This window comes from Astatotilapia calliptera, chromosome 9 (genome assembly GCF_964374335.1).
Source record: "Astatotilapia calliptera chromosome 9, fAstCal68.1, whole genome shotgun sequence".
Taxonomy (NCBI): Eukaryota; Metazoa; Chordata; class Actinopteri; order Cichliformes; family Cichlidae; genus Astatotilapia; species Astatotilapia calliptera.
The window spans coordinates 13,362,564-13,376,977 of record NC_137430.1 but is presented as its reverse complement, the minus strand read 5'-3'; the positions used below and the strand labels follow the sequence as shown (position 1 = coordinate 13,376,977).

At 36.5% G+C, this 14,414-nt stretch overlaps 1 protein-coding gene across 1 annotated transcript; it reads left to right on the top strand.

Annotated features, from left to right (window-relative positions):
- Positions 1 to 7,163: 7,163 nt before the first annotated feature.
- Positions 7,164 to 10,229, top strand: LOC145430921 (homeobox protein NANOG-like). Its single transcript, XM_080305957.1, has 4 exons — positions 7,164 to 8,442; positions 8,664 to 8,884; positions 8,975 to 9,058; positions 9,198 to 10,229. Exons 1-4 carry the CDS (start codon positions 8,415 to 8,417, stop codon positions 9,522 to 9,524), a joined length of 660 nt encoding a protein of 219 aa, XP_080162083.1. The 5' UTR covers positions 7,164 to 8,414; the 3' UTR covers positions 9,525 to 10,229.
- The last annotated feature ends 4,185 nt before the right edge of the window (positions 10,230 to 14,414 follow it).

The following is a 14,414-nucleotide window of genomic DNA, read 5'->3' as shown; positions in this document are numbered from 1 at the left end:
AAAAAAGTACAGTTAGAAAGCTGCCGTGCAAAATGAGCTTTACCAAATCTTTCCACCTCACACTTTATAAAATATGAAACACTTAATGCCTAAAATTAGCAGCTAAAATTAGCAGCTAATTACTGAAATGAACTCACTGCATGTTTGCATCAATTAACGCAGTATTAGATCACCCAAAGAACTTTCCACTCACATAGAACATTTTTGCAAAAACATCTTCACGTTAATTTGACCTGCAGCCGTTCAGTTACACCTCTGTGTAAACCCCCACAGCAGCTTTTTGAGGCAAAAATGGTTTTTGTACTCATGCAAACCATTCACAAATGTGGCACAGAATATCACAATGACCGCTGACCACTCATTTTGTCTTTATTAACTTTAATAATTGAGTCTGAAAGTGGCAAGTGAAATTAAGTCAATTTATCAAGGTCTGCATAGTTAATCATGTGTTTAAAACGAAACAAGGTGGTCTATATAATGTGAAGAATTTATTTAATAAAACAAACAAATAAATCTAATGAGTTTAGATTGTTCTGCTTTCATGTCAACTAGATCTGTGTTAGATGATTTTGATTTAACTTCCTGCTCTGGTTGTTTCAGACAAGAAACCAGTTTGATCTTTGCACCAATGATTAATTTACTTTCTATTATCAGGAGATTTGTGCAAATAGTTTATAATTTCAAATGTATCAGAGCAAATACAGCTGCTCTTTAAATATATTTTAAACAAAATGTGTATTATTAGTATTGAAACCTGATATTTATTAAATGTTTTCTAAAATAAGCCAAATTGTACCAATATTACACACAATTAATGACTTACACCTCTAATTTAGATCTTTGTAATCATGTGGAGAACATTACTGAGTTTATAAGATAGCAAAAGGTAGTTTCCCCCTTCTTTGAAAAGCACCTCTAAATGTGTGAAAAGTGAAATTAAAACACCCACATAAGCCAAGGTCAACAAAAGCAAGGCTAACGATCCACATCAACACATCTGGCCTCCTCTGGCTCATTCAGAATTCGAGACGAATTCGAGACGCACCCAGTTCACCCAGTGACCACTAAACATACGCTAATGTGTCTTTTAGAGTTCCTGTATCACACCCTGTTACCTCTGATTAATTATCAAGTCAATGCAGACAGATGGCACCAGGGCCATGAGAGATAAATGAGGGTAAAGGTGTTTGTGTTAACATGTCTTGATTTGAAGTAACTGCAAAGACACAGAAGTCATATTGTTTGCAGATGATACAAAGTTATTGTGGAAGTAACTTGGAACAACTTCTGAATGAACTAGAAAATCAATTTAGGACTTGGTTTTTCTATAATGATTTAACACTGAATCTGAGCAAAACAAATCTCATACTATTTGGGAGTCAAGCAAATTATATCATTAATAAACTGATGATAAATAACATAGAATTAGGATAATAAACCAAACCTACTTTTTAGCCTTTTTATTAAATACTCTTAAATTTAAAGGCTTGACTGACCTCAGAACTCTACACATAATTTATAAAGCAACAAACAAATCTTTGACCCACAACATTTAGGACTTGATCAGGGCTTGTGTGGAACCTTCTTTAAATCTCAGTGATTCACCGAGATAGAAAACAATTTGAAAGAGTGAGTGGTGAATCAAAGAGAAGAAATTAAATAAACTTAATGCAAACTGCACAAAAGAATGTAAAACTCAGCGATACATCCAGTGAGCAGCACTTCTCTGAGCGAAACGAGCTTCTTGATGTCAGAGGTCAAAGGAGATAGACCAGATGACTTCATGCTGATAGGAAGGCAGCAGAAACTAAAAATAACCACTCATTTAAAGCAAACTATACAGAAGACCATCTCTGAGAACACAACATGTCAGAATTTGAAGCACATGGGCTAGAAGCAGCAGAAGACCACACTGGCTACAACAGCTGTCAGCTAAGAACAGCAAACTGAGGAAACAGACTCACAAATATTAGACAATAAGAGATTGGAGAAATGTTTCCTGGTCTGATGAGTCTCCATTTCTGCTGTGACATTCTGGGTCAGAGGCTAAACACAAGATTTTACTACTTGTAAAGTGTAACATGCATGCACTTTTTAACATCCTATCAAATATTGTAAATTATGATGTTGGAGACTCAATGAAAGCAAAACAAAAATGCAGACAGTATTTAATCATAGAAAAGTCATCACTTGTTGGAAGAAAATGGATGGCACTGACTGCAACATTTACAATAAATATAAAAAGTTGACTTTATCAGTTTCCTACTCGAGCCTTCATCTGCCCCACCAACTCTGGGGAAAAGAAGGGAAAAAAGATGTACATTACATGTTAATGTTTTTCTTATTGTTTTATTTTAACTGAGATTCACTGAGTCTTATCAAAACAGCCTCTGTTTTATATTTAAATGGAAAGAAGATAAAATCTACAAGAAATAAAACAGTTAAACAGGATAAAACATGTGTGTAGCTTCCATGTTGAAAAACTGCAGATGAGTTTTAAGTCTTTTAAATCTTTGTGAAAACCACCAGCATGTGGTTTGGCAAGACCAAGATTGAATAATAATAATGGATTACATTTATAATGTGCTTTTCAGGACCCCTCAAAGCGCTTTACAATACCACTATTCATTCACTACAGTTGTAGCCATGGCTGCCATATCGCGCCATCGGCCCCTCTGTCCATCACCAGTAAGCGGTAGGTGAAGTGTGTTGCCCAAGGACACAACAACCGAGACTGTCCGAGCCGGCAACCTTCCGATTACAAGACGAACACCCAACTCTTGAGCCACGATCACTCACGATGGAAGAAATCTTCATCTGAAGCTTTGCTGAACATAAGGATTTCTCTCAGGTCATCACGATTCGGCCTTTATCCTGATCAAGTTCTAAATGTTTTGGCCAAAGATTTGTTTGTTGCTTTATAAATTATGTGTAGAGTTCTGAGGTCAACAAAATCTTTAAATTTAAGAGTATTTAATAAAAAGGCTAAAAAGTAAGTAGATTTTAATTTTGAGATTGGACTCTCACTTTTATAAAACTTGTGTGTACTGCCAAGCACTGTTTTAATATATAAATATATTAAAACAGTGCTTGGCAGTACACACAAGTTTTATAAAAGTGAGAGACATCTGAAGAGAGTTCTTAGGGGACACACTCGTCACAAAAGCGTACTCTGACCTGGAAGTCTTGGTTGAATTCATTGACAACCAGTTGCAGTACTCTGGTAGCTTCACGCGTACTGATGGATATATGCTAAATGCAGAGAACATTGACTACGCGTGAGGAAAGAGGATGTGCACTTGGTGTTGACTGAGCTGGATCCCTGAGGGGTGGCATTGAGGCACACAAGACGTCTCAGGCGAAGGCGAACTATTTTTCAAAAGGGCTGAACTTCATCTGGCACCTGTACTCCTACGGCAAACTTAAACCATATGGCATCTCAATCAATGAGAGTGTTGATGGTTTGTCGAGAAAAATAATCTGTCTTAATGCATACACAACAAATAGTAATCTGAAAGTGATCGGGGGGTGTTACGTAGAAGCGGTGCAGCGGTGTAGAGTTGCCAGAGGTGATCTTGGAACTGAAAATGGCCATGTTATAGGCTTTCAGTGTTTCCTTGTGCCCGTGGCTCCTTACGACACCTTTGAGAGTTACCTGGAGGGAGGAAGTACTTCCAATGAAAGAATTGAATACTGGTGGCATTTTCTTCACAGCCAGTGTCTGGAGTTCTGGTTATTCTTATTTGCAGACATCAGAGACAATGGGTACTTTGATGGTGGGTTTCCGGACAAAAACCTTCAGTTTGTTTTGCATGGGTCTTATCCGGGTGAGCTAATAAATTATGTTTTCTTGCATGTATGGATGCATGCGTTTGTGAGTGAGAGATAAAGGGAATGGAGGAAGTGATAGAGAGGGAGTAGAAAAGGTATAGTGAGTGATGAGATGTGGACCAGATTGAGGGAATGGAGAGACTTGCAGGAAGAAAGAGACAAGAGAGGGAGAAGAGGTGGAGAGCAGCAGGGAGTAAATGAAATGAAAATTGTGTAAATACTATAATTTAGGCTTAAGAAATCAGCTACATTAAAGAACAGTGTAACAACCAAGACTAGAGAAAGATCTGTGTTCAAGATGTTGACGTGGCATATGTAAACTTCTTATCTATAATATTAACTCTTTACAATAAACGCTATCCCCTGGTGAATAAAGCAAAGAAAACTGAAAACATGGCTAACAAACGCATGTAAGAAAAAGAATCTGTTATACAAGAACAAACTTATAAAAGGTATAAGATAAATTCATAATAATTATGAGAACGAGTAAAATAAATTACTACATTAAACTTTTAGATAAAAAAAAATATGAAAAGCGTGGACAGTACTAAATGATATTGTAAATAAAGGAACTAAAAGATTGGAATATCCCAATAACTTTCAAACACAAAATACACTGATCAGTGACATAAAACAATTTGCAAATGGTTTTAATGACTTTTTTTCTTAATGCTGGTCCTGGGTTACCTAAAGAAATTGTAAAAACTGGACACCCTTCTAAAAATAAAACATTAACTATTACTGTAGCAAACTCAGCGGGAGTAGATGAACCAAGCCAATGGTAAAGACTAATGTAAAATATCACAGCATTACAATCACAGTTAGTGTGTGGAACACCTGTACGTATGAAATTAACAAAAGTACATCAATACAAAAAATCATACGATTGTTTAAAAATAATAAATTGCACAGTGGGGCAGCACAACTGACACAGCAACACACACGGGGAAACAAGGAACCAGGAGAAGATCACACCACAACCATAAATGATTAAGAAAGATGAATAAAACTAATATATATATATATATATATATATATATATATATATATATATATATATATATATATATATATATATATATATATATAGGGCTGTTTTAATTTTATGCATTATGTGTTTTATTTCTATATTTTTGCTGTTTTCTGTTATTCTATTGTTTTTAACTTATTTTCTGTACAGCACTTTGTTCCTGTGCTGGGTATTTTAAAGTGCTTCATAAATAAAATTGGATTGGAACTTTGTGTTGACAAGATTGTTAGTTAAACAATTACAAGTCTACAAATCAGTATTGTTTGTATGGACAGCAACTTTTTTAAAAATTTGTTTATTAAGAGATTATACAAACTTATATACGTTGTATTGTATACATCTTACGTGACATATTTTATCAAACATTTCTTTCCCAATCATTTTAACGTTTTCTTGTTAAACAAAAGACAAATTAAAATACAAAAAACATCATACCAACACAAGAAGAGAAAATTCAGAAAAGAAAAAAAGAAGAAAAAAAGTGAGTAAATTAGAAAAAATATTAAATAAATAAATTAAATTAAATTAAATGTAAAAAATTAAAATTAAACACTATATAAATACAATTTAAAAAATTAAATTAAATTAAAAAAGAATAGAAGGGGGGGGGGGGTAAATCCTATGCCTACCTTAAAAAAAAAAAAAAAAAGAACATTTCAAATTCTTTTCAATCTATTCGGAGGGTGGGTAAATTGCATTGTTCTAAGGAAAAAATTTGAGATATTCCACAAGAATGTCCGGACAGTATTAAGCCATTGCAATGCAGATGGAAGTAAAATACAGCATCTAGCAAGAAGGGAACAAAAAGCTAAGATCTCAGTTTGCTGGGGAGTTACATTAAGAGGGATCTTTGGAACTCCAAATATGGCAATTAAAGGCTCTTCTCAGATCTGACTTCCAAGAACCCCTGACAGTACAGAAAAGAAATCAGTCCAAAATTGGTTCAAACTTGGGCAGAAGAAAAACATATAATAATAATAGATTGGATTTATATAGCGCTTTTCAAGGCACCCAAAGCGCTTTACAATGCCACTATTCATTCACTCACTGGTGGAGGCAGCTACGGTTGTAGCCACAACTGCCCTGGGGCAGACTGACAGAAGCGAGGCTGCCATATCGCGCCATCGTCCCCTCTGGCCAACACCAGTAGGCGGTAGGGTAAAGTGTCTTGCCCAAGGACACAACGACCAGGACAGAGAGCCCGGGGATCGAACCGGCGACCTTCTGGTTACAGATATGCTTCCCAAACCCCCTGAGCCACGGTCGCAAGGGGAGGTGTGACATCTGTCACATTGGTCTATAATTGAAGGAAACTTTAAACTGTATAAGCTGTAGCCTAGCACATGGTGTACTTGAACGCATGATGAGATTCACCTTATCCCACCATGATTCAAACAGTTCAACACCTAATTCATGCTCCCAGGCGGTTCTGATTTTACCTGATGGATTAGATTCGGTCACCATAAGCATACAATATATATTTGATAGAGGTGATTTTTGATTAGGCGTAACAGCCAGAAGGTCAACCCATGATGGATCAGCAGGGAGAATTGGGGAATTTGGAAACAGTGATGAGACACAGTCTAATTTGCAAATAGAGAAGGGGCCTGTAGGACTCACAGGCCGTAGGCTCTTTGCCTTTCTTCAGTAAAACTGAAATAGATGCCTTCGTTAAAGTGGGGGGCAGCCAGCCTTTTCTCAGTGATTCATTATATAGATCAAGAAGGAGAGGGGCTAGCTTGTCTTTAAATTTTTTTAACAACTCAGCTGGAAATCTGTCTGAGCCTGGGGCCTTACCGCTCGCATACACTTGATTGAGCCAAAAACGTCCTCTATTTTAACAGGAGCGTCGAGCTGCAACTTTTTTTTTTTTTTTTTAAAGTGAACATATAAGGAGAAGTGTCCACCAAGTATTTCCTGCCATGGCATCCACGTCACCATGGTAATGGCACAGCCAGATAACAACATGAGATTTCAAAACATATGTACATTTAACGAGTTACTTTTAATGAACCTCAACATAATTACTTTTATAATTCTTTGTTATTTATCAGACTCCTGAATAGTATGAGTTTTGTTTTGCTCAGACTCAGTGTTAACTGATTATAGAAATAACCGAGAACTCAGTTAAATTGATTTTCTAGTTCATTCAGAAGTTGTTCCAAGTTACTTCCACAATAACTTTGTGTCATTTGCACATAATATGACTTCTGTGTCTTTGAAATTACTTCAAATCAAGACATGTTAACACAGAAACCTTTACCCTCATTTATCTCTCATGGCCCTGGTGCCATCTGTCTGCATTGACTTGATAATTAATCAGAGGTAGCAGGGTGTGATACAGGAACTCTAAAAGACACATTAGCGTATGTTTAGTGGTCACTGGCTGAACTGGGTGCGTCTCTAATTCTGAATGAGCCAGAGGAGGCCATATCCATGTGTCCGTGGGTTTATGACGAGCGTTGTTGTGGATCGTTAGCCTTGCTATTGTTTACATCGACTTATGTGGGTGTTTTAGTGTCAGAGACTTTTACAATGTAGAGGTGCATTTCAAAGGTGAAAGCTACCATGTGCTACCTTATAAACTCAGTAATGTTCTCCACATGGTCAAAAATATCTTAATTATGTAAGTCATTAGTTGTATGTAATATTGGTATAATTTTGCTTATTTTAAAACATTTTCAAAGATGCTGAGTTCAATTGGTGTAATTTCAGTTGCCACTTTTAAACTGTTTCATTTAATAAAGTTAATGAAGACAAAACGAGTGGTCAGTGGTCATCGTGATATTCAGTGTCAGACTTTTTTAATGGTTTGTCAGAGTTTGAAAAACTTGTTTTGACCTTAAAAAGCTGCTTTGGGGGTTTACACAAAGGTGCAACTGAACGCCTGGAGATCAAATTAGTGTGAGGATGCATTTGAAAAATGATCTATGTGAGTGGAAAGAACTTTCCACTCACATAGACACTTTCCACTTAATCTTGCTTTCACTCACCCACTGACTGAACAACCCAAAGAACAACCAAATGAAAGACCCACTGAACAACCTACTGAACAACGCACTGAACGACCCATTGAACGACCCATTGAACGACCCACCGAACTGAATTTGGTGTTGAATTTTTTTTTTTTTTTGCTAATTTAAGAGCAGTTAAAACAGACACTAAAGTAATGGGTAAGAGGTTAAATTGAAAGTAAAACAGTAATTTTAGGCATTACATTTTTGAGATTTTATAAAGTGTGAGGTGGAAGGATTTGGTAAAGCTCATTTGTACGGCTGCTTTCTAACTGTACTTTCTGTTTTCAGACCTCAGAAACAGCATTTTAAAGAAATTTAAATGATGCCAGTTGGTTGAAACTTGGTAGGGTAAAGCGACTCACAAAGGAAGAAGCTCAACTCCCCACAATCCTGCCCACACCCACAAACCTCCTTAAAAGCCCAGAATTGCTCTTAAATCAGCCTTAGGATACACAGCACTATCCTGCTTGGTTTGGAGCCCTTTCATCAGAGATACTTTTTCCAGCTTTCCTGCTTTAATCACTGGGACTTCAAAGATGGAACATGGGATGCACTTTTCTCCAGGTATGTACTCAGCATTGTTGCCTGGTGAGCTACATGAACAGAGTTGGCTAATCTCTAAGACAACTTGCAAAAATACTCTTTCACTCTGTGTTGTAAGTCCTGATGGCAGAAGTCACTCTTGGTTCTGAATAATGTATAAATATCCCACTTTTTTTCTGGGAAACTTTTGTGTTTCAGACTCAGCAATTTACTTTTTAAAAACTTTTTTTCTGCTGTCTCAGAAGAGAAACAAGATTTTGCTGTCCCAAGAAGCCAGGATGGCAACATCACTGCCACTCTGCACCCTCCCAGCACTGCTCCAGAGAAACCTAAAGGAAAGGCCCGGGTGGTGTTCACAGAGAGACAGTTGAATATTCTTGTCCATCACTTTAATTTGAAACATTACTATGAGCCAAGGGAGATGAAACAGTTGGCAGAGATGACAGGACTGACCTACAAACAGGTGAGTGTTTTTCAACTTACTACAACATAAGAAATTGAATTTTGGGTCAATTGTACTCATTAAATGTTTTCTGTTTTCTTCTATCTTTAGGTAAAAACTTGGTTTCAAAACAAACGGAGTAAGTTTAGGAGGAGTTCACATTCTCAGTATGTGAATCAGGATGTCCCACTTCATGTAAGTATCTCCTATTATTAAACAGAATTGTTTCTGATTCTGTCATTATCTGGGGAATTGACTGTATTTAAAAAAGTGTAATGCCAATAATTTAAAACAACTATTCTCGTTTTACTGACAGTCCCCTTGTCCCCTTCAGTTTCAGGGAGAGAGACAGCCCCCGTTCAGGGAGCGGTACACCCAGCACCAGGTAAATTCAATGAGAATGGGTGCAAATAATCAGGCCCACTTTTCTCATGCTGTGGGCAATTCTGCGGCTGGACCTCAATGGACCCTCCCCGACTCCCCTCAGATGTTTGGCTGGTCAATGCCACCAGGCAACGGGCATCACGAATACGACACAGCTGTTCAAAACCCAGCAAAAATGTCCAATATGATCGAAGCAATGGGAAGAGCTGTGAGTACTCAGACTGTTCTCATTGAACACAACATGGATAAGATCTTGGAGAAGCTCACGGCTCTTTAACAAGAAATTGACAGACCTGGTGACGAGTGACAGACATTTAGACTGTCTGTGAAATTGGAGGCACCAAACCCAAACATCGTCTCTCCCCTGCATACCGATGTCCCTGGAAAGCCCATCAAGACCTTTTTTTTTTTTTACTGTTACTGTTTTAGAGTTCCTTTTTTTCCTCTTGTCCCTGATGTACGAATTTTCACTGTCTTTTTGTCTTTTTGGTTTCTTCCTGGTGCGGCTACATCCGCAGCCCCAGGACACAGGAATTTCATTGCATGTTGTACTTTGTATGACTGTGTATTTGACTAATAAAATTTGATTTGAACACCAGTTCAGCACTGAATGGAATATAAACAACCCAGGACTTTTTGTTTTATTATTTTTATTGTCTTCATGTAGCTCAACATAGTCTCAGATTTGATCGCTTTCAGTAAAGGGGGAGGGGGGTATTCAATATCCAATGGATTTTAGAAATATTAGAATTCAGTAGGCTCCGGCTACTGTAAATAGTCAAAATAGCCAAAACACATACTGGGATATCAGAGAAAACACCATCAGAAATTCTGCATATAAGATTAAGAGATGAATTCATCAAAATGTGTTTTGTTTCATTTTGTTGTATTTGTTGTAAAAAATATTGTACATGAAGAAAATTCTCTTCCTTGTGTGTGAGAAACTGTAAATAAAATATTAGTTTCACCCATTCAAACTGAACTTTCTACATGTCTCCAAACCTTCTGTCAGAGACTGAACATCCCCATATGGAAAAGAAATAGTAAAAACTTATATGTGATTTACTCATGAAAGTGGCCACTTTCTCATTACTTTCATATATTGTTTTAGTAAGTATCCAAAACATACAAGTTTCATTATCTAATTTTTCAAGGGATCTTATATCTGTTTTCACTCTTATATGCTTTTCATACAAGTTTCACACAAGACAGATCCAAACTTTATAAGATTTATATATATCTTTTCCATATGGGTCCAAATGTTTTAGAGACTTTAAACCTCTATCTTTCCATGTTAACTTGAGCTACAATCCTCTATATTCACAATCAAAGTATGAGACAGATAATCTAAAGAATCTGGAGCTTTCAAATGGACAAAAAGATTTTTCCAGGAATACCTCAAATAACAACCCTACCTCAGACTTCATTTTAAGAAACCTGAGACGATACAGTGGAAAGTTTTTGCCTCTGTGATTATCTTCCTAAGACTCTAAACGTTGGGTTTTATTTTAATTGTTAACAAGTCTGATGCTGATTACTTGGTAAAGCTCCAAAAACATTTTATTGTCACCTTTTCTACTCTCTGCTCTGTGACTACAGAGTCTTGAAATGAAACGTGCAATGTTATTAAATCTTCCCCTTACTGAACACCTGAAGTCAGCTCATTTAAAGTGTAGGATGCTCCTGATGGCCATGTATGTTTGTACCAGGGCTGTGTTGGGATCTGTCAAGGAATGTTACGATGGGGCATGGTGGCTGGAGGTTGCCAGGTTCTTGCTCACAGTGCCACCATGATCATGACTGGGAAGCGTACCAGAAACCAGGCGCCTTGCAGCAGGAGCACAGTGGTGTCCAGCAGAGCCTGAGTGGAGCTGTCAGAACAGCGAAGCTGCAGGAATGAAAAATCAAGTCAATAAATGAGCAGCACTGAGTCTAATAATCCATGTAATGTTGTCTTTGAGAGTTTCTGAAAAGCATTATGACATAAGGTGTTTTTCAATGTCCTGAATTTGAGCAATGAAATACAAGAGGCATACAGATTAATGAATGCATCATTAACTGAGTGAATGTGGATTGATATTGTACATTCAGCTAAGTAATTTCAAAGACACAGAAGTCATATTGTTTGCAGATGACACAAAGTTATTGTGGAAGTAACTTGGAACAACTTCTAAATGAACTACCAAAAAACTAAGAAATTGAAGACTTGGTTTTTCTATAATCAATTAACACTGAATCTGAGCAAACAAAACTCATACTATTCAGGAGTCTGATGATAAATAACATAGAATTAAAATAAATTATCTGAAAGGACAAACTTCTTCCGGTGATAATAAATCACAAACCATCATGGTCATTATCAGAATCAGAATCAGAATACTTTATTGATCCCTGGGGGAAATTATTTTTTGTTACAGTGCTCCATTTTAAACCAACATTAAGACAAGACAGACAATACGCTAACTAAGAATAGTACAATATATACATATATATACATACATACATACATAAGTCACTTATAAATAAATAGTTGGAAAAATTATGAATATATCGATAACCTGTAAAACACACACAAAGTGTAATAGGGATCATAAATAAAACCACATCAACAGAACCACCAAATCCACTTTTTATTAAATACTCTTAAATTTAAAGACTTGACTGACCGCAGAACCCTACACATTATTTATAAAGCAACAAACAAATCTTTGTCCCACAACATTTAGAACTTGATCAGGATAAAGACCAAATCATGACGACCTGAGAGAAATCCTTATGTTCAGCAAAGCTTCAGATGAGGATTTCTTCCACCTTGGTCTTGCCAAACCACATGCTGGTGGTTTTCACAAAGATTTAAAAGACTTCCATGTCATCTGCAGTTTTCAACATGGGAGCTACACACATGTTTTATCCTGTTTTACAGGTTTATTTCTTGTAGATTTTATTTTCTTGCCATTTAAATATAAAACATAGGCTGTTTTGACAAGACTCAGTGAATCTCAGTTAAAGTAAAAAAAAGAAAGAAAGAATTAACATGTAATGTACGTCTGTTTTTGCTTTTTTCCTCAGAGTTGGTGCAGTAGATCAAGGCTCATGCAGGAGACTGATAAAGTCAACTTTATATATGTTGGAAATGTTTCAGTCAGTGCCATTCATTTTCTTCCAACAAATGACGACATTTCTAGGATTAAATACTGGCTCTAACATTATAATCTACAATATTTGATAGGATGTTAAAAAGTGCATGCATGTTACACTTTACAAGTCGTGAAATCTTGTGTTTAGCCTCTGACCCAGAATGTCACAGCAGAAATGCAGACTCGTCAGACCAGGAAACATTTCTCCAATCTCTTATTGTCTAATATTTGTGAGTCTGTTTCCTCAGTTTGCTGTTCTTAGCTGACAGCTGTTGTAGCCAGTGTGGTCTTCTGCTGCTTCTAGCCCATGTGCTTCAAATTCTGACATGTTGTGCTCTCAGTGATGGTCTTCTGTATAGTTTGCTTTTAATGAGTGGTTATGTTTAGTCACTCCTGCTTTCCTATCAGCATGAACTGGTCTGGTCTTGTTGCTCTGACCTCTGACATCAAGAAGCTTGTTTCATCCAGAGAAGTGCTGCTCACTGGATGTATCGCTGAGTTTTACATTCTTTTGTGCAGTTTGCATTAAGTTTATTTAATTTCTTCTCTTTGATTCACCACTCACTCTTTCAAATTGTTTTCTATCTCGGTGAATCAATGAGATTTAAAGAAGGTTCCACACAAGCATGCCCTGATCAAGTCCTAAATGTTGTAGGTCAAAGATTTGTTTGTTGCTTTATAAATTATGTGTAGAGTTCTGAGGTCAACCAAGTCTTTAAATTTAAGAGTATTTAATAAAAAGTGGGTTTGGTGGTTCTGTTGAAGTGGTTTTATTTATGATCCTAAGTCTGTTATTTATCATCAGTTTATCAATGATAGAATTTGTACATCTCCCAAATAGCAGAGTTTTGTTTTGCTCGTATCCAGTGTTAGTTCATTATAGAACTTTGTATCATCTGCAAACAATATGACTTCTGTGTCTTTGCAGTTACTTCAAATTAAGACATGTCAACACAAACACCTTTACCCTCACTTATCTCTCATGGCCCTGGTGCCATCTGTCTGCATTGACTTGATAATTAATCAGAGGTAGCAGGGTGTGATACAGGAACTCTAAAAGACACATTAGCGTATGTTTAGTGGTCACTGGGTGAACTGGGTGCGTCTCTAATTCTGAATGAGCCAGAGGAGGCCAGATGCATGTGTCTGTGGGTTTATGACAAGCGTTGATGTGGATCGTTAACCTTGGTATTGTTGACATTGACTTATGTGGGTGTTTTAGTGTCAGAGACTTTTACAATGTAGAGGTGCTTTTCAAAAAGGTGAAAGCTACCATTTACTATCTTATAAACTCCAAATGACCTCCACATGATCAAAAATATCTAAATTAGAGGTTTAATTCATTATTTGTATGTAATATTGGTATAATTTGGCTTATTTTAAAACATTTTAAACATCAGGTTTCAATACTCACTGAAATAATGCAGAACATATGCAAAAATATATTTAAAGAGCAGCTGTATTTGCTCTGAAACATTTGAAATTATAAACTATGTGCACAAATCTTCTGATAATAGAAAGTAAATTAATCATCGGTGCAAAGATCAAACTGGCTGCTTGTCTGAAACAACCAGAGCAGGAATTTAAATCAAAATCATCTAACACAGATCTAGTTGACATGAAAGCAGAACAAACTAAACTTTACTCAACTCACCAGTGAGAAATATCCATAAAGATCATGATTTACACCAGCTGCAGCTCACAGTCAGCAACTCAACAGGTTTGGCTTTCTTTACAAAATGAGAATTTTTCACATCATATAGTCCATCATGTATTTCAAACACATGAGTAAAGATGTGTTTATTTAATTGATTTAAGCGGATTAAGTATATTAAGTGTTTCATATTTTATAAAGTGTGAGCTGAAAGGATTTGGTAAAGCTCATTTGTATGGCTGCTTTCTAACTGTACTTTCTTTTTTCAGACCTGGGGTCCGTTCTTCGTACCTCGCTTACTACATCCAAGATCAAATCATCGCGCTAACTTTGAGCTCGCTAATCCGGTTCTCCGAACACACCTGTTGTTGACGAT